The sequence below is a fragment of the Engystomops pustulosus genome, chromosome 4 (genome assembly GCF_040894005.1).
Source record: "Engystomops pustulosus chromosome 4, aEngPut4.maternal, whole genome shotgun sequence".
Lineage (NCBI taxonomy): Eukaryota > Metazoa > Chordata > Amphibia > Anura > Leptodactylidae > Engystomops > Engystomops pustulosus.
Genome location: NC_092414.1, coordinates 195,901,151 through 195,922,288, shown reverse-complemented (window position 1 = coordinate 195,922,288; position 21,138 = coordinate 195,901,151). Strand labels below are relative to the sequence as shown.

At 44.7% G+C, this 21,138-nt stretch overlaps 1 protein-coding gene across 2 annotated transcripts in view; it reads left to right on the top strand.

The window, feature by feature from the left end:
- LOC140127987 (RING finger protein 112-like) overlaps nucleotides 1-21,138 on the top strand; it is a 41,793-nt gene that overhangs the window by 3,006 nt on the left and 17,649 nt on the right. The window contains exons 2-6 of one of the 2 annotated variants that reach the window (XM_072149283.1): nucleotides 9,819-9,963; nucleotides 14,114-14,296; nucleotides 18,918-19,055; nucleotides 19,700-19,804; nucleotides 20,637-20,687. In XM_072149283.1, coding sequence (XP_072005384.1) covers nucleotides 9,819-9,963; nucleotides 14,114-14,296; nucleotides 18,918-19,055; nucleotides 19,700-19,804; nucleotides 20,637-20,687 — 622 coding nt within the window. The remainder of the gene's footprint in view (nucleotides 1-9,818; nucleotides 9,964-14,113; nucleotides 14,297-18,917; nucleotides 19,056-19,699; nucleotides 19,805-20,636; nucleotides 20,688-21,138) is intronic. The other variant, XM_072149284.1, reaches the window with a different exon arrangement.

The following is a 21,138-nucleotide window of genomic DNA, read 5'->3' as shown; positions in this document are numbered from 1 at the left end:
CCCCCAGCAATCACTACATACACCCCCCAGAAATCACTGTATACAGCTCCAGCAATCACTGTATACAGCTCCCCCAGCAATCACTGTATACAGCTCCCCGTAATCCCTGTATACAACCCCCCAGTAATCACTATATATAGCCCGCCAGCAACCACTATATACAGCTCCCCCAGCAATCACTATACACAGCTCCCCCAGCATTCACTATATACAGCTCCCCCCAGCAATCACTATATACAGCCCCTAGTAATCACTATATACAGCTCCTCCAGCAATCACTATATACAGCTCCCTTAGTAATCAATATATAAAGCCCCCCAGCAATCACTATATGCATCTCCCCCAGCAATCACTGTATACAGCTCCCCCCGCAATCACTGTATACAGCTCCCCCCGCAATCACTATACAGCTCCCCCAGCAATCACTACATACAACCCCCCAGTAATGACTATTTACAGCCCCCCCAGCAATCACTATATGCATCTCCCCCAGCAATCACTGTATACAGCTCCCCCCGCAATCACTGTATACAGCTCCCCCCGCAATCACTATACAGCTCCCCCAGCAATCACTACATACAACCCCCCAGTAATGACTATTTACAGCCCCCGCCAGCAACCACTATATACAGCTCCCCCAGCAATCACTATACACAGCTCCCCCAGCATTCACTATATACAGCTCCCCCCAGCAATCACTATATACAGCCCCTAGTAATCACTATATACAGCTCCTCCAGCAATCACTATATACAGCTCCCTTAGTAATCAATATATAAAGCCCCCCAGCAATCACTATATGCATCTCCCCCAGCAATCACTGTATACAGCTCCCCCCGCAATCACTGTATACAGCTCCCCCCGCAATCACTATACAGCTCCCCCAGCAATCACTACATACAACCCCCCAGTAATAACTATTTACAGCCCCCCCAGCAATCACTATATACAGTTCCCCCAGCAATCACTATATACAGCTCCTCCAGCAATCACTATATACAGCCCCCCCAGCAATCACTATATACAGCTCCCCCAGCAATCACTATATACAGTTCCCCAAGCAATCACTATATACAGCTCCCCCAGCAATCACTGTATACAGCCCCCAGCAATCACTATATACAGCTCCCCCAGCAATCACTATATACAGCTCCCCCAGTAATCACTATTTACAGCTCCCCCAGCAATCACTGTATACAGCTCCCCCAGCAATCACTGTATGCAGCTCTCCCTGCAATCACTGTATACAACCCCCCCCCCCGTAATCCCTATATAGAACCCCCCAGTAATCACTATATATAGCCCACCAGCAACCACTATATACAGCTCCCCCAGCAATCACTATACACAGCTCCCCCAGAAATCACTATATACAGCTCCCCCAGAAATCACTATATACAGCTCCCCCAGCAATCACTATATACAGCCCCTAGTAATCACTATATACAGCCCCTAGTAATCCCTATATACAGCCCCCCAACAATCACTATATACAGCTCCCCCATCAATCACTGTATACAGCTCCCCAAGCAATCACTGCATACAACTCCCCCAGCAATCACTACATACACCCCCCAGAAATCACTGTATACAGCTCCCCCAGCAATCACTGTATACAGCTCCCCCAGCAATCACTGTATAAAGCTCCCCCAGCAATCACTATATAAAGCTCCCCCAGCAATCACTGTATACAGCTCCCCCAGCAATCACTGTATATAGCTCCCCGTAATCCCTGTATACAACCCCCCAGTAATCACTATATATAGCCCGCCAGCAACCACTATATACAGCTCCCCCAGCAATCCCTACACACAGCTCCCCCAGCATTCACTATATACAGCTCCCCCCAGCAATCACTATATACAGCCCCTAGTAATCACTATATACAGCTCCTCCAGCAATCACTATATACAGCTCCCTTAGTAATCAATATATAAAGCCCCCCAGCAATCACTATATGCATCTCCCCCAGCAATCACTGTATACAGCTCCCCCAGCAATCACTCTATACAGCTCCCCCAGCAATCACTATATACAGCACCCAGTATTCACTATATGCAGCTCCCCCATTAAATCTCTATATACAGCCCCCAGTAGTCACTATATACAGCCCCTAGTAATCACTATATGCAGCTCCCCCAGCAATCACTATACACAGCTCCCCCAGCAGCCCAGCCCAGGTTCCTGAGACTGCTCCCACAACTCGTGCTACCCCAGCTTCTCTTCCTGCCGCTGAACCTAGGCTTAGACTGTCAATGCCTGATAAATATGATGAATTAGAAAGAGAAGAAAGAAAAGCAATACAAGCGCCACATGTGTGAAAGCAGTTTCTGGCTTGGTAAAAAAAAAATATGATTGGTAATCTGCTCACCTTTTCTGGTTGTACAAGCGGTACAACTCGTATAGTAGCTTAGGTATTGTAGTGGTCTCGGCAGCCGTCCTGGGTTTTTTCCGGCAATAGAATTCGTCGGTGAACAGAGTAGTAAATGTATGGCAATCTTCCAGGCTATCAGCGGCGCCAATCACTCAGAATAGTTCCTTTTCATAAATGAATATCTTTATTCATAGGCTGAATAATACGCGTTTCGAGCCCGGACCGGGCTCTTCCTCAGTTATATACAGCATGCATGCTGTATATAACTGAGGAAGACCCCGGTCCGGGCTCGAAACGCGTATTATTCAGCCTATGAATAAAGATATTCATTTATGAAAAGGAACTATTCTGAGTGATTGGCGCCGCTGATAGCCTGGAAGATTGATAAATATGATGGGGAACCCAAGCTGTGCAGGGGCTTCATTACCCAGTGTTCCTTGCACATTGAGCTCATGCCGTCTCAATTTGTTGGGGAGTGCTCCAAGGTGGCGTTTATTATCAGTCTCCTCTCCGGGAAGGCCCTGGCCTGGGCTACTCCTCTTTGGGACTGATAAGACCCGGTCACGGCTACTCTCGTGGCCTTTCTGGCAAAATTCCAGTCCGTGTTCGAAGAACCTGCACGGTGCTCCTCTGCCGAGACTGCATTGTTGAACCTGCGCCAAGGCGGCTTGTCCATAGGGGAATATGCTGTCCAGTTCTGTACCCTGGCCTCAAAACTGTCCTGGATTGATGCAGCCCTGTCCACAACCTTCAGAAAAGGTCTTTCTGCTCAAGTTAAGGACGCATTGGTCGCCAGTGACCTGCCATCTACCCAGAGCGGTCTGATCTCCTTGGCCACTCAGATTGACGTGTGCTTTAGGGAACGTACCGAGGAGTTATGTCACGAGCAACCCTAAGTCCGTTCACAACGTCTATCTCGCCTGGCTCCAGTTTTCTAAAGGCCGCTCCAGCCCCCAGCCGTACCATCTGCAGAAGAGCCTATGCAGGTGGACAGAACCAGACTCTCTTCCCAGGAGAGTACCAGAAGAGGTCAGGGAAACCTCTGCCTGTATTGTGCCAGCCAAGAGCACTTCATTGGGACTTGCCCTGTCCATCCCCAATGTCTGGGAAACGCGACCCTAGGTGTAAGCAAAGCTTCTCCACACTTGATTATTCCAGTGCTCCTCACTCCTCAGCATTGGCATCTACAACCAGCTCCCGGTCCTGCAGGGGACTTTGTGGATGCCGCACTGGTCTTCCGGCACCACATCCCTGTGGTTCTTCTCGAGAAGCCTTTCTTCATCTCCTCGGTCAGCGGACGAATCCTCTCTGATCCGGTCCGGTGCCGCACTGAGCCAATTTCCATGCAGGCCGGTGTTCTGCATAAGAAGAGACTGTCCTTCTTCGTGCTGCCTTGCTCTACCTCGTCCCTCCTGCTGGGCCTTCCGTGGCTGAAGCTCCATGCACCAGTACTCAACTGGATGATGGGGTGAAATTCTTTGTTGGCATCCAGACTGCCTACCTACGTGTTACCAGGACTCCAAGATCTCCTAGATGCAGGCAGAGACTTTGCTGCCTCACCGTCCCTACAGGTGCAGGATTCTTCTTTGTTACCAAGAAGGGCGGCTCCTTGTGTCCTTGCATTGACTATCGCGGACTTAACAGGATCAGCGGTTAAGAACCGCTACCCTCTGCCGTTAATCACGGAGCTCTTTGACAGCCTTCGCGTTTCCAGGATTTTCTTCAAACTGGACCTGCGTGGGGCCTACAGCCTTATCCGGATCCGCGAGGGTGACAAATGGAAGACAAGCATTTAACACCCGAGATGGACATTTCGGATATCTTGTGATGCTATTTGGACTTTGTAATGCTCCAGCTGTCTTCCAGATATTTGCTGTATACATGTGCCGTGGTCTACTTGGACGACATTTTGGTCTTCTCCCCGGACCTTGAGTCCCACCAGTCTCGTGTGCGGCAAGTTCTTGGCCGCCTATGGGCTAATTGTCTCTACGCCAAGCTAGAGAAGTGTCTGTTCCTTGGTTACATAATCTCCGACAAAGGTCTCCAGATGGATCCAGCCAAAATGTCGGCAGTTCTGCGGTGGCCACGTCCAGAAGGTCTATGAGCCATTCAGAGGTTCCTGGGCTTCGCGATCCACTGGCAGTTTATCCCACATTTTTCTACTCTGGTCTCTCCCATCATGGCACTCACCAAAAAGGGCGCTAATCCACGCCTCTGGCCTTTGGCGGCTGAAGAAGCTTTCTCAATGTTAAAGTCCGCCTTTGAGATCCGACACGGAGAAGCCTTTTATTCTGGAGGTGGATGCATCTTCTGTAGGTACAGGGGCCCATCAAACTTGCCCTGGAAGAATGGTGATATCTTTTGGAGGGAGCTCACCACCAGTCTGCGTTTACACAGATCATAAGAATCTCTCTTATCTCCAGACAGCCAAACGTCTTAATCACAGGCAAGCCCGCTGGTCACTCTTCTTCTCCCGTTTTAACCTTATAATCCACTTTCGACCTGCAGAGAAAAACATCAAAGCGGATGCCCTTTCCCTTGCCTCCGATGTTGTTAGAGAACAACCAGTTCCTCAGCATAATATCTTTCAGAAGCAATTGGTTGTTGCCGCTTCAGTTGATCTTCGGCAGCTTCCCCCTGGCAAGACATATGTCAGACCTGCACTGCAGAAGAGGATTTTGTTTTGGGGACATTCTTCATGCCTGGCTGGGCACCCTGGGGTGCAACGCTCTGTGGCCCTCATCTCCCGCTACTACTTGTGGCCTGACTTGGTCAAGGATGTTTGGGACTTTGTGGGATCCTGCACCTCCTGTGCTCGTAATAAACCTTCCCGCCTGGACTCCTGCTTCCGTTGCCGATACCCAGTTGCGCGTGGTCACACGTGGCTATGGATTTTGTTACTGACCTTCCATCTTCCTCGGGCAATAACGTCAATATGGGTGGTGACGAACCGGTTTTTGAAGATGTCCCATTTTGTTTCACTTTCAGGACTTCCATCTGCTCCACGTCTTGCCAGCCTGTTCTTTCAACATATCTTCCGGCTACATGGTCTTCCTCAACACATCGTCTCTGTTCGGGGGTCCTTTTTGTTTCCCGTTTCTGGCGTTCTCTCTGCAGCCAGCTACAAGTAAAGTTGGATTTCTCCTCAGCCTAACACCCTTAGTCCAATGGACAAGTAGAGAGGGTTAACCAGACTCTGGAATGTTACCTCCATCATTTTGTTTCTGCCTGTCAAGACGACTGGTCTGCTCTGTTGCCATGAGCAGAATTCTCCTACAATTACCTGGATTCCAAATCTTCTGGCTCCACTCCCTTCTTCATTGTCTATGGACAGCATCCAAGCCCTCCTCTTCCTCTGCCTGTGTCCTCGGACGTCCCTGCTGTTGAGGAGTTAGGAGATCTGAAGTCCATTTGGGAGCAGACTCGCCTCTCATTGTTACAGGCTTCTGCCCTTGCCAAGCTCCAGGCTGACAAGAGACGCAGGTCTCCTCCTGTCTTCTCTCCCGTTGACAAGGTCTGGTTGTCCGTCAGGTACATCCGGCTGAAGATTCCCGGGTACATGCTTGGTCCACGATTCTTGAGTCCTATCAGAGTCGCATCAATCCGGTGTCCTACAAGTTGCGTGTTCCTCCTACCATGCGTGTCCCGAACTCCTTCCATGTCTCCCTGCTCAAGCCTGGCATCCTGAACCGCTTCGTCCGGCATGTACCTCCTCCTGCTACTGTGGCTGACTCCACCGACACCTATGAGGTAAAGGAGATCCTTGACATTAAGACGTTGACGTAAGCGGTTCTTCTTGGTTGACTGGAAGGAGTTCGGGCCGGAGGAGAGATCTTGGGAGCCTGAGGACAATATCCGGGACCGTGATCTCCTGCAGAGATTTTTCCAGCCCAAGAAGAGGGGGAGGCCGAAGGATGGGCGCGATCCTCGGCCCGTATGGGCGCAGCGGTGGCACGTGTAACCTGTCCCCACTCCTGATTCCCATCCTCGCTCCTGTCTCCTAGGGCGCACGCGCACCGGCTTCTGGAAATTTGAAGGGCTAGTGGGCCATTAATTGGCGCTGGTCATTTTCCCAGAAGGCTATTTAAACCTCCCTCTCCCATCACACCCTGACAGATACCCAGTTGCCCGTGGTCACAAGTGGCTATGGACTTTGTCACGGATCTTCCATTTTCCTCAGGTAATACCGAAGGGGGGGGGGGTACTGTCACGGGTGCACCTAAAGATCTCCTAAAATTCTCCTAAAGTCCGGTGCACAATGTCAATCACAGGGGAGGAGGCGGTTAGAGGTAGGGAGAGCTTGACTAACTTACATCTACCATTTAAAGTTGATTTTCTGGGCCATGAAAGAAGACTGATCAAGAAGTTGTTCGACTACTTGACAACACACTGGTAGTGGTTTATTAGGCCAGTTTCTGATGAAAGGTTCCCTTTAAGAGTTGGAATGCCATAGCATAGATGTATGTTAAACATAAATAATGAAAGGACTGTGTAAAATAAAAACTTTATTCATTAATGCATGTGTGTTACATGTTAAAGGAAACCTATCATCACGGATCTATCAAATAAGGTAGATCCAGTGGAAGGTTCATGTATTTATGGGCAGCCCAATGCTTATTATATTCAAACTTTAAGTGCTTCACATATATATATATATATATTATATATTAGTTTATTTTATAAATATGCAAATTTTCTTTAAGGCTACTGGGTCGTGGTGTGGCCGCATCGTTGAGTGGGAGCTACAGCTACTCCACAACCCTATTTCTTCTTTCGATACCTTCTTCAGGTTGGTCTCTGAAGCTGGAGATCTACGCATGCACAGTAGCTCAGGCTTCGAAGTTGAGGTTGCGTAGCTGTGCGCAATCTGTGAAGCCGGAGCTGCTCCACATGCACAGAACACCAGCATCACAGACGAGTGCACGCAGCTACATCAAGCTGTACGCAGAGGGCTGCCTGTAGGAGGTATGGAAAAAGGCTACTGAGACATGGAGTAGTCGTAACTCCAGTTCCACAGTGCGGCTACTCCACTTCCTAGTAGCCTTAAAAGAAAATTTGCATATTTATAAACTAAACTTTATATATATCTGGGGCACTAGAAGTTTTAATAAAAAAAAACATCGGCTGCCCATAAATACAGGAACCTGCCACCAGATCTACCTAATAAGGTGATAGTACGTTTCCTTTAAGTGAAACATTTTGAAAGAGTCGCAGTGTTAATATGGCAAAATATGGAGCATCGGAGAAAAGATTCATTTTTCTCTCCATTACGGAAATTAAAAGATCCCTCAATATGTGACAATATATAGTGCAAGTGAATTCTCAGATTGTTCTGGGTAGCAGAGGGTAATAACACGAAAAGAGGTTGATGTTACCTCTCCCCCAGATTCAGCTACAGATTCTGGCCTCATGCACCATCCGGGCAGGACTTGATCTAAAATTTTCTGCACGGTTTCTAGGTATGTTCACCATGTGAGGAAACACAGTGCATGCAGGGACCAGGCAAAATCTTGCAGTGCTCAACTCTTCTAAGTCACAATTCACATTCAGTAGGTAATCTCACCACCTTCCCTTCAGTTAGAAATTGAGGATCTCCTAGGTTTCTCCTGCCTTTTCTTCGTTCTCGTGAACACTGGATTCCAATGCACCCCTGAACCACTCCCGTGTCCGTGGTGCACTCTTAGTCCTGTGCCAGAAGATAAACGAACAAATAGTGCAGAATCCCAAGGTTCAAGAAGGATATTTTATTGTATATACTCACAAAGTGGAGTTAAAAAGCGCGCATGTAACAATGTAAAAAACGCCAAACACCTCGCCCAGGTTCAGGGGTGCATTGGAATCCAGTGTTCACGAGAACGAAGAAAAGGCAGGAGAAACCTAGGAGATCCTCAATTTCTAACTGAAGGGAAGGTGGTGAGATTACCTACTGAATGTGAATTGTGACTTAGAAGAGTTGAGCACTGACCTTTTTTTATCTGTGTGAATTGGTTACTATAGTGGGAGAGTGCCGGTTCAGTAGCTCCTCTGTTTTTTCTTTTTTGTCCCTGTTCTTTTTCCGGAGGTCGAACTTTTTGCAATATAAAATCTTGCAGTGCGCCTTCTTCTGCTCTCATTCCTTTTGCTATGCCCTCTTGATCAGTTCTGCTTCCTCTCCTCTAACTGTAGTCAGGTCGGTGTGAGAAGGAGGGGGGAAAAGGGGCAGCTGTAGAGACTTCAGCAAAGTACATACTGCCGGTGAGAAAGCACACAAACAATTACTGCCTGTGTCTGACCTGAGCTTCTGCGTGAGCGGAGAACATCAGGCCTCAGCCTTCACCTCACGTCAGAAGCGGTCAGGGCAGCGCAAGTCCTTAGAGCAGAGGACAGCCTACCCCTGGCTGAGCTTCTACGCCGGTGCAAAGTGGAAGAAGACAAGAGGAGTATCATGTAGGAGGAAGGAGGAGGATCTTGTTTGCTGCAATGCTGGTCCATCAGCACCACCCAGGACCCAGTTGATCACATAATAAAACAGGGAGCTGGGGTACTGGTAGTCAAGATGCTAAGCAGCCTGTCCACTCCCCAGAGATGAATGATTACATTTTTTGATCCATCAGTGTAATTTGTCAATAATCCTGACTCATTTGAACCTCTATTGACATGTGAGCGGCTAGGAATAAGGATCTGGTCATTAAGTGGGGGAGATTTATCAGAAGTGTCCAAGAGCAGAACTGTTCTAGTTCCAATCAGAGCTCAGCTTTCATTTTCCCACAGCTGTTTATAAAGCTAAAGCTGAGCTCCGATTGGTTTCCATGTGCAATTAGAAGAGTTTTACCTCAGAAATCTATGATAAATCTCCCCCTACTAATGTGGACGGTCTCAAAATTTTCTTTACAGCTTTTCTGCCGGTGGGAGTAGCTCAAAACTGAGACTAAATAACAGTCCTGACTTACCACTCCTGAACCGAGGTGGAGATGAGCTATGTATAGGCATTACCCCCCACACACCCTGTGTGAAAGCTCATCATAAATCGCCTTTAAGTACACTACCATATCCCTCCTCTCACACAGTAGTCACAGCTGAATTCCCCTATAGATCTGGATTTCTCTATAGAGAGACAGAGAACAATGCATTATACTAAGTATATTTGGGTTGATCCTGCCCCCTCCCATTAACAATGTTCTCCTCTATATGACAAAGAGAGAACGGTCTGCTTCAGGGGAATGTGGGAACGGACCTTTCTTTTCCCAATTTGACTTCAAATGGGTGGGGAGGATGGGCAAAACTACTAAAAATGGGCAACTACCGAAAGGAGGTGGGGAGGTCTCTACCGTAATCTATGGAGCTGATCCCATAAGCCAAGTAGCATTAGTATAGTGGATTAATGGGGGAAAGAAAGCCCCATGTGACGTCTTTATTTTTTAAAAATGATGGTTTTTACTAACAACAAATTTGTATTTTGCAACAGGAAACACAATTTTTTCTGCTCTCAATGTAACAGAGAGCAGAATTATCTCCTCCATATCCGCTGCAGACACGGCATATGCCGCAATTGCTACACAAGATATCGGGCTGATCAATCCGGATACAGATGTCCATCATGCATCAGCCAGGTCAGAAATAAACCTCCTTGAATTGACCACCTGCAGTGACACACTGGTGGCCCGTCTCAAATAAGGTCAAATTTACCCAAGTCGAATTTACACCTACATGTCATTAAATTGTAAATCAAGGTCCAACCACTTAAAGTTTCTTGAACCATTAGGTTCAGCCAAAGATAAAAGGATATTATTATCTAAACCCTTTCAATCCAAAGGTCATTGGTACCAGAACATCCAAGACATATTTTGCAGTTCTGTTCTGCTCTTCTTTAAATGATGATATCCCAATTTTTACCTTTTTCATAACATGTGAGGCCTTAACTCAATTTTAAGGTTGTTTGTTTATAGATTTACGAAAAAAAATTACTAAATATTTGAAAAAAGACATGTTTTTGGCATCAAAGCATCAAGCATTACATTATATAACCCTTTACTAAAAATATGTTTAAAATTTCCAACACCTTTCCCCAGGTTCAGCTACAGATGTAGAGGGTGCATGTGCTGTCAGTTCAGTCTCCCAGCTGCCTCCTCCTCTTCCTCCATACACCCTTCAGTTGTCATTTAAAGAGATTCCCCAGTTAAATATTTTGCAGGGGTTGTCTTTCCTAGAAACACAAATCTGATGTGATATTAAAGAGACAATTCTCCTCTTTAAAGTGACACCAGAATTTCGTCATTACATCACTACTAACAATAAATTATGTCACAGCTTATCTCCTCCCCCTTTTCTGTACAATGAGCTCTATATAGATAACACTGACCGATCATTACATCACTACTGACAGTAGATGATGTCACAGATCTTCTCCTCCCCCTCCCTGTACAATGAGCTCTATATAGATAACACTAACCGATCATTACATCACTACTGACAATAGATGATGTCACAGCTTATCTCCTCCTCCTCCCTGTACAATGACCTCTATATAGATAACACTGACCGATCATTACATCACTACTGACAATAGATGATGTCACAGCTTATCTCCTCCTCCTCCCTGTACAATGAGCTCTATATAGATAACACTGACCCATCATCACATCACTACTGACAATAGATGATGTCACAGCTTATCTCCTCCACCTCCCTGTACAATGACCTCTATATAGATAACACTGACCCATCATTACATCACTACTGACAATAGATGATGTCACAGCTTATCTCCTCCTCCTCCCTGTACAATGACCTCTATATAGATAACACTGACCCATCATTACATCACTGCTGACAATAGATGATGTCACAGCTTATCTCCTCCTCCTCCCTGTACAATGACCTCTATATAGATAACACTGACCCATCACTACATCACTACTGACAATAGATGATGTCACAGCTTATCTCCTCCTCCTCCCTGTACAATGACCTCTATATAGATAACACTGACCCATCATTACATCACTACTGACAATAGATGATGTCACAGCTTATCTCCTCCCCCTCCCTGTACAATGACCTCTATATAGATAACACTGACACATCATTACATCACTACTGACAATAGATGATGTTACAGCTTATCTCCTCCCCCTCCCTGTACAATAACCTCTATATAGATAACAGTGACCCATCATTACATCACTACTGACAATAGATGATGTCACAGCTTATCTCCTCCCCCTCCATGTACAATGACCTCTATATAGATAACACTGACCCATCATTACATCACTGCTGACAATAGATGATGTCACAGCTTATCTCCTCCTCCTCTCTGTACAATGACCTCTATATAGATAACACTGACCCATCATTACATCACTACTGACAATAGATGATGTCAAAGCTTATCTCCTCCTCCTCTCTGTACAATGACCTCTATATAGATATCACTGACCCATCATTACATCACTACTGACAATAGATGAAGTCACAGCTTATATCCTCCCCCTCCATGTAGAATGACCTCTATATAGATAACACTGACCCATCATTACATCACTACTGACAATAGATGATGTCACAGCTTATCTCCTCCCCCTTCATGTACAATGACCTCTATATAGATAACACTGACCCATCATTACATCACTACTGACAATAGATGATGTCACAGCTTATCTCCTTCCCCTCCCTGTACAATGACCTCTATATAGATATCACTGACCCATCATTACATCACTACTGACAATAGATGATGTCACAGCTTATCTCCTCCACCCTCCCTGTACATTGACCTCTATATAGATAATACTGGCCCATCATTACATCCCCACTGACAATAGATGATGTCACATCTTATCTCCTCCTCCCTGTACAATGACCTCTATATAGATAACACTGACCCATCATTACATCACTACTGACAATAGATGATGTCACAGCTTATCTCCTCCCCCTCCCTGTACAATGACCTCTATATAGATAACACTGACCCATCATTACTTCACTACTGACAATAGATGATGTCACAGCTTATCTCCTCCTCCTCCCTGTACAATGACCTCTATATAGATAACAGTGACCCATCATTACATCACTACTGACAATAGATGATGTCACAGCTTATCTCCTCCCCCTCCCTGTACAATGACCTCTATATAGATAACACTGACCCATCATTACTTCACTACTGACAATAGATGATGTCACAGCTTATCTCCTCCTCCTCCCTGTACAATGACCTCTATATAGATAACAGTGACCCATCATTACATCACTACTGACAATAGATGATGTCACAGCTTATCTCCTCCCCCTCCCTGTACAATGACCTCTATATAGATAACACTGACCCATCATTACATCACTACTGACAATAGATGATGTAACAGCTTATCTCCTCCACCCTCCCTGTACAATGATCTCTATATAGATAACACTGACCTATCATTACATCACTACTGACAAGTAGTCAGATCCAGAAATGGACAGAAATAAGATTTAAAAAGTCTACAATCAGAATCAATGATTCTATGAAGAAAAAGTATTCCCTTTACAAGTGGTTGGACATTAAAAGACATCTACCACCAGGAGGAAAGATTGAAAACCTAGCACACTGACATACTGGTGTGTGCCCCCTCTGGCAGGATCTACTCTTATTTTAGTTATTTTTTTAAATCATAAGAAAGGCTTTTAAAATTATTTTAATCATCCTAAGGGACTCCACACTCTATAAGTGTTAATGAGAGGCTCCAGGCCCGGAGCCTCTCATGCTCATTTGCATAATTTTAAAGCCTTTTTTTTTTCTTAAAAACAAGGGCACAGGAAGCCTGGTGGTAGATTTCCTTTAACTTACACTGCACATCATGTGAATTTTTTTTTTGGTGCAGCCAATATCAAGAGCAGATTCTGAACAAATAAAAAAACTTGAACAATTTATCAAAAAATATTATGACTGAATACCACAATTTTTTTTATAAACTTAACAATTAAGTTTGTTTATGCTGGACTTCTATGGAGTGAGCTGTGTGCATCAGCTACAAATTGGTTGACCCCAAGGAATAGATGAGGGACTCCTATTCTACAAATGATGTGTTAGGTGTTATCCATAACATGGCAAAGTAAACTTGTCAGATGTTACCTTATGTTAAATAGAGGAAGATGAGCTCTGTGAGATATATATATATATATATATATATATATATATATATATATGTGCTTTGAGGCAAAATGGATGGGGTAATCAGGACTCTCTCTGCCAATCACTGTGTGTGGGTGTAGTACTCAACTATCACTGGTAATCACTGTATGTGGGAGGACTAATCACTGTCAATCACTGTGTGTGGGCAGAGTAATCAGGACTCTCATTGTCAATCACTGTGTGTGGGCGGAGTAATCAGGACTCTTACTAGCAATCACTGTGTGTTTGTGGGGTAATCAGGACTCTCACTGTCAATCACTGTGTGTGGGTGGAGTAATGAGGACACTCACTGTCAATCACTGTGTGTGGGTGGGGTAATCAAGACTCTTACTATCAATCACTGTGTGTGGGCGGGGTAATCAAGACTCTCACTATCAATCACTGTGTGTGGGCGGAGTAATCAGGACTCTCACTGTCTCACCTAACACTCAGTTCAGGCTTTATTTTTCTTTATATAATTATATAAATATCACAGAGCTCAGCTTTTCTCCACCTTAAAGTTTCACTTTAATATCTGCACTATATGATTCTTTAAAGTATAATAAGTTATGAAAACTAACCTGCTCCTTCTTCAGCCCTTGCAGCTAGTCAGTGTTGATGAAAGTGGGCAGCTAGATCTTCAGAAGAGCGTCCTGTACAGATGTTTCCTCCATGAAAGGATTTTGGAGTACCCGGTCTACCTGATAAGTGTGATTGGAGAGAGGCGTACAGGGAAATCCTTCCTATTGAACTACTTGATGAAAGCCCTTCATAGCCAGGTGAGAGGACGTGATGGATCTAGAGGAGGTTTCTACACTAAGCAGCAGGCTAAATACAGATGATGGAGAGACTACACCTGTAGAAAAAGACACCTGTATGTGTAATGGCCCACAGGATGGGGCATTATGAACTAAATGAACTCCCTTTACTAACCTGTTTAGTAAGCAGAGTGTGTGCAGCTCTAGTCAGGATATTCTATCCATTTCCATTGTCAGCATTTCACAGCACTAGAGGGATCATGAAGTGTCTGCTCAGCTTGTGCCCACCCGCACTGCTGAATTTTACACTGACCATCACTGAGTGATAGGTCCAAATACAGCAATAAAACTGAGGAACATTGCAAGTTAAGGGGCTAAAAATTATCTCCATTGTGTAAACATCACTAGGGGATTAAGATTTGAGAACTGTCTTTTATGGGCAAACCCCTTTAACTGTAATGATACTGATAGAACCAGTACCGAAAAAGTGCAATCACAGCCAGACATGATGCTATGGGGGTCATTTACTAAGTTTTTCCGTCGGTTTACCCGAATATTACAGTTTTTCGCAGATTTTCCTTGAATTGCCCCGGGTTTTTGGCGCACGCGATCGGATTGTGGCGCATCGGCGCCGGCATGCACGCAACGGAAATGGGAGGGTTTGGCCGTCAGAAAACCCGACGGATTCGGAACAACCGCCGTATTTTTTTAAAAAAAGGGTCGCTTGATATGCGCTTACCTGCACCAGGCAACGGATCGTGAACTCCAGAGAACTCCGACGGACATCGGGCGCACTAACTTAGAGAATCACCAGAAGACCCGAATCCTCCACAGAGAATGTGCCGCTGGATCGGGACAGGACCGGGTAAGTAAATCTGCCCCTATGTGTCAGACTAGGTGAGTGATGGTGACTTACCCTCCAATGCCCCTGTGGACTAGAGCTCTGCAGCGGATAAAAGCTATTCCATTATTTATGGAGATTACAAGCAAATCCAGGGAGATCCTTCAAGGGGAAGAAGATAATTTGGTTTTACTGGGCAGCAGCATGTAGATGTAGTGGCCAAAAACAGATACATAATAATGCAATTACATAGAGAAGTCAGTCAGTCCGGGGTGAGATTCAAATTTTTAACCAGCTCCCTTCTTTAGGAAAGAGAAGTCAATTGTGAACAAACTGCTACCTACTGTAATAAACAGACACAATGGGGGTCATTTACTAAGGGCCCGATTCCCGACGTGTTACCCGAATATTTCCGATTTGCGTCAATTTCCCCTGAATTGCCCCGGGATTTTGGCGCACGCGATCGGATTGTGGCGCATCGACGCTGGCATGCACGCGATGGAAATCGTGGGGCGTGGCCGAACGAAAACCCGACGGATTCAGAAAAACCGCCGCATTAAAAAAAAAAAATCTGTCGAGGAGCTTGCACTTACCTTCACTCAGCTCGAGCCGGTGAACTCCAGCGCGTTCCGATGCTTTTCAGCGCAGCAGGAGGACGTCAGAGGAACTACCTTAATAAATCCCGGCCGGACCCGAATCCACCGCAGAGATCGCGAATGGACCGGGTAAGTAAATCCGCCCCAATATTTAAAATGCACTTTAGAGTAACAATAATATATACATAAAATCAATCTTTCTACAAGTGATTTAACATTTTTCAATGTTCTCTAAGCCTATAATTTAAAAGCACATTTATCTAATCATGAATAGATTATTTAGTTATAGATCCACACGCTCTCATTGATACACCCCCTTTCACACCCCATAAATACAAAAATGTTGTGTTAACTGCATAGATCCAGAAGTTAGAACACATGCAACACCAGAATAAAGTTAAATACAGCACCAAAGCAAAAATCATGCCATAAATGCAACCCCAGAAGCAAGTTCTATACATAAACACAGCACCAGAACCAAGCTTACTACTCACAGTAAATACAGCACCAAAACCAAATTTGTACATATTTACAGCAGCAGAACAAAACTCAGTACATAAATAAAACACCACTATTCAGCTTAGTAAATAAATACAGTGCCAGATCTGATCATATATAGTAAGAGGACAAGAATTAGATCTCACTACTGACATGTCTAGATTAGTAAATACTTGTATGCTCTGTGAAGTAATAATTCTAACTCTGTATATGCATGAATATGTTGACAACTAGGCATCGCACTGTCTTCTGTCACAGGGCTCTGCTAAATCATTGGGCACACATCATATGGGGACAAATTGGGGCACATTTACTTACCCTTCCCGTTGCGTCTGGCAATCCGGAATGTCCGCCGAAGATTCGGAGCTGCCGTGATTCACTTGCAGCGTGCGCCCGATTCACTTGCAGGTCCGCCGGAGTTCACCATCTTCCTCCCGGTGTAAGTGAGTGCATGTCTTGCGACACAATTTGAATTTGAAATTCCTCGGTTTGTCCCAATCAGTCGGTTTGTCCGACGACCACGCCCCCGATTTGTGTCGCATTAAAGCCAGCGCCGATGCGCCAAAATCTGATCGTGTGCGCCAAAAACCGCTGTGCAATTCAGGGCAAACATTCGGGAAACCCAACGGAAATGCGTCCGACGGACCCTTAGTAAATGTGCCCCATTGTATGGACAGGGAGAATGTAATGACTAGTTGACAATTAGTTGTGGATTACACCTTAAATTTATGTAGTGACGGTCCATAAGAACTCATTATATGGCTGTGCACTTCTCCCGTGACTACATGCAAGTCTGTGTACTGCCTCACACACTTTAATAGTCACAGCCCCTTACCCACAGCAGCCAATAGTTCCAGCCCCTTCCCCATAGTAGCCAATATTCACAGCTCCTGCCATCAGAGTACACAATACTCACAATCCCCAAACCAAAAACACAAAAGATAGAAGTTTGTCTTGGATAGTAAAAAAAGGAATTATCTTAATTAATGCAAAAAAAGGAATGATAAAAGTGTAATACTTGCGCTTTGTGATTTGATTTGGTTTGGTGATTTGTAAGGAAGCAGAGTTGCTGCATATGTATAGACATTTGTCATCCTTTTTGCTTGAATAGTCACAGTCCTTTCCCTACAGTTGTCAATAGTCCAGGTCCTGCCCCACAGAAGCCAATAGTCTCAGCACCTGCCCCACAGTAGCCAATAATCATACTCCTTGCCCCACAAAAGCCAGTAGCTCTTTTCACACAGTAAATAATAGTCACGCTCCACTGCAGCCAATAGTCCCTTCCCCATAGTAGCCAATAGTCACTATCCCATAGTAATAAAAAAAAAATAGGAAAAAAATCTTGTTCCTCTCAGGAGTAATCTTTCCTTTGCACCTTCGTCACTCTCATGTCAGAGCTGCTTAGTGGGCAATGAGTGATGATGACCAACGTCCACAGGCCTGAGGTCTATGCCAGCCGAATGCCTCTTCACCCAGGGGGTGAACAAAGGTGAACCCTTTGTGATCCAAACAAACTTATCTCATGCATCATCACACTTCACTCGCGCTGCCATGGAGCCAGGGAGAGCCAGCCAGATCCCATCCCTTTTGGAGTCAGTCCAAAGTTACAACAAGATATTGAAGAAGGCGAAAAAGGGCACAAATATGAGAGAATAACAACAGTCTAGTAATAGTAAATTAGGCACAGAAAAACATTTCTGGTCCCAGGGTTGTTCTAGGTAAACTTATCTAGTGTAAAAGGTGTGTTGGTCAGGACTGGTCAAGACAAGAGAAGGAGAAGCTGGCCCTAAGCTACTCAAAAGCCCCTGTCATTGCCTATTTGCCTGAGCTACATTAAGCTGCAGGGGACAACTGACCAACAATCCATACTCTGAGTATGTGCTCAGAACAGATGACAAATGGACCAAGAGGAACAAACAACATATAAATAGACGTCAAAATAAGAAGTCATAATAGAAATCATTATAAGCAGATTGAAGATGGCGTGGTGCGGTACAGAATCTAGAGACAATAGAATAGTCAAAAAACGAACCAAGGTTTGAAATTCACAGCAATATAGCAAAAGCAGATATAGAACAATAGGTGCCAGGAGACCGGAGTAACCAGCAAATGGGAGGGAAAGAGCAGTTGAATAGATCAGATTTCCATCATTCCTCAAACTTACACCTAAAACACACACTAAGCGCCAAGATGACACCAGCCAGCTTTCCACAAAACACACAACCATTGTTTATATGCAGTTTTAAATGGAGCTTATTCTCAAAACGCAAGCCCCTTCCTGTTTTTGTTTCAAAATGGTACACAAATGCTGAATGTGAATGCAGTCTGATGCAAGAATCCTGTGGCACACACATCATATATATTGGATTGTGTGGCCCTTGAGCAGGAACAGCCCCTGAACAACAAGAATATAAACCGAATAAAGAGTAGCTTTAAACTCCTTATATGACTAGGTTCTAGCAAAGTGTATGCTCACATTATACAACAAATGGATATATAGATATAAGCAGTGTCGGACTGGGTTTCCTTAGGCCCACCAGAGAAAATCTGAGGGCCCACACTTCATTATTCTCCAGGAAATATACTCTAGCAGCCTTCAAATTGGGTTCAGTATTGGGTTGAGTGAGGGCCCACCGGAGGATCCTCTGGTGCTCTGGTGGGCCAGTCCGACACTGGATATAAGTGTTATTCTTATTCTACTTTGTAGGAAACAGCTGGGAGATTTGATCTAGGAGCAGAAGATGAGATTTTGGAAGGTTTTCCTTGGAAGCCTGGCACAGAGAAAGTTACTAATGGGATTTGGATATGGAGTAAACCCTTTATCTTAGAGCGCAATAGACAGAAGGTAAGTGATAAGCCTGAGCTACACTTTTTTGGAGCTTTAGACCAATGAGTACAGATGCTACCTAAACAAATAGACCTTGACTCAGTGAAGTGGAGGTATCTTTCGGTAGCTACTTTAGCCCAAAATTTCCTCAAGGACTAGTGCTCAGAATAAGAACCTCATCTACCTGGGTAGGTGTAGGCACAAATGGTGCCCCTAATTGCCAACACTATTTGCAATTGACGTTGAACCCGTTGTGATCCAAACAAACTTTTCTCATGCCATTACTGGCTTCTTGGTGATCATAAAGACCTGAGATCCAAACACATAAGAGGACGTCCCCTGATCACATTTTGGACTTTTAAACCTTTTTTGATGCTAAATGTCTTTTTTAGAGAATTTGGACAGTTGCCTGGTTTCTTCTCACTGGTGGTTGTTTGGTTTGGACTATAATCCAGTGGTTCACCAGCGGCTTGTGCCCAGACCTTGAGAGGACTTCTAGTCCAACTAACACATCCTTGATAATGCAATCTTACCTATCCCCAAATCAGTTACATTAACAATGTCGCTTGGTCCCTGGTCACTTGGTTGCTCTTAACTCGGAATCTGTTTTTTCCCATTACTACCACCAATGACATGCGCCTCTTCTACCCCTATCCCTGCAGGTAGCTGTATTTCTCCTGGACACTGAAGGCTCCATGGATATGAAAGGTGAAAGAAACGCCAACATAAACATGTGCATGTTAACACTGATCCTCAGCTCACACCTAGTAAGTAGCGTGTTTTACATTCTTGGTGGTAACCATCATTAAAGGGATTCTCCATCTGTTCTTTTAAAGGCTCAAAAATACATAAAAAGCAACAGAACTTTCCTTGTTGCTCCCATTCCATAGCTTCCCAGATCCCAGTTGGTCCTTATTTCTAGGTTCTTTTTAATATAGAGGAAATGGTAACTCACCCCTGCCCACTTCAGTAACCAGTGGTTACATGTCCATCAAAAGGTAGTGGTTACATGTCCATCAAAAGGTAGTGGTTACATGTCCATCAAAAGGTAGTGGTTACATGTCCATCAAAAGGTAGTGGTTACATGTCCATCAAAAGGTAGTGGTTACATGTCCATCAATAGGTAGTGGTTACATGTCCATCAATAGGTAGTGGTTACATGTCCATCAATAGGTAGTGGTTACATGTCCATCAATAGGTAGTGGTTACATGTCCATCAATAGGTAGTGGTTACATGTCCATCAAAAGGTAGGCGCTGGAGAACATCCCTATATAGACCCCTGCCAGTTGTCTTTTTACAGTAATTTTAACAAGCAGTAATCCATGCACGTATGTGTACAATAAAATAACCTTACCTTCTGCCTTTGCTCTGAGTAAAGGCTGTAGAAGCTGGTTGAAAATGTCAGCAGTTACTAAGAGCATAGGATGGGACTAAGAGTCTCTGACGCGAGACCTAACATGTGAGTCCCTTTAAATACACATAATACAGGACACCATCCTATGTAAATGTTATGTTAAATGAACAGTCCATTGCATATAGTAAGAATTCACAAACACCTCTACGAGTGCTTTACATGTCCTGCTTTCTTATTGCTTCAGGTGCTTAATGTGAATTCCAACATAAAAGAGACAGATGTGGACTACCTAGAGGTGAGAAATATCTATAAAATAAATATGATTTCATCTTGCTGGATATTACAGATCAGGGATTTCTTTTGGAACACTGGAAAAACCCAGTAGAGGTGCTAAAAAAGAAGGTGTTCTTAAAGGGAACCTGTCAGCACATTAGCCACGTAAGCCGAACAACAGTACCTTCTAATGTATAATGCACATCCCCCGGAGGTTCTTCTTTCATAGTCGAAGGTGTCAGCACTCATGAAAAAAAGCAGGTTTCTCATCATTGCTTACATCTATGAATATGACAGACGGACCTCCGGGGGACATGCCTAATACATAAGAAGCTACTGTTGGTGGGCTTAGGCTTGCTAGTGTGCTGACAGGTTCCAATCAAAGAAAATGGGGCAGATTTACTTACCCGGCAGATCCAGGGGCGCGTTCTCTGCGGTGGATTCGGGTCCGGCCGGGATTCACCAAGGCAGTT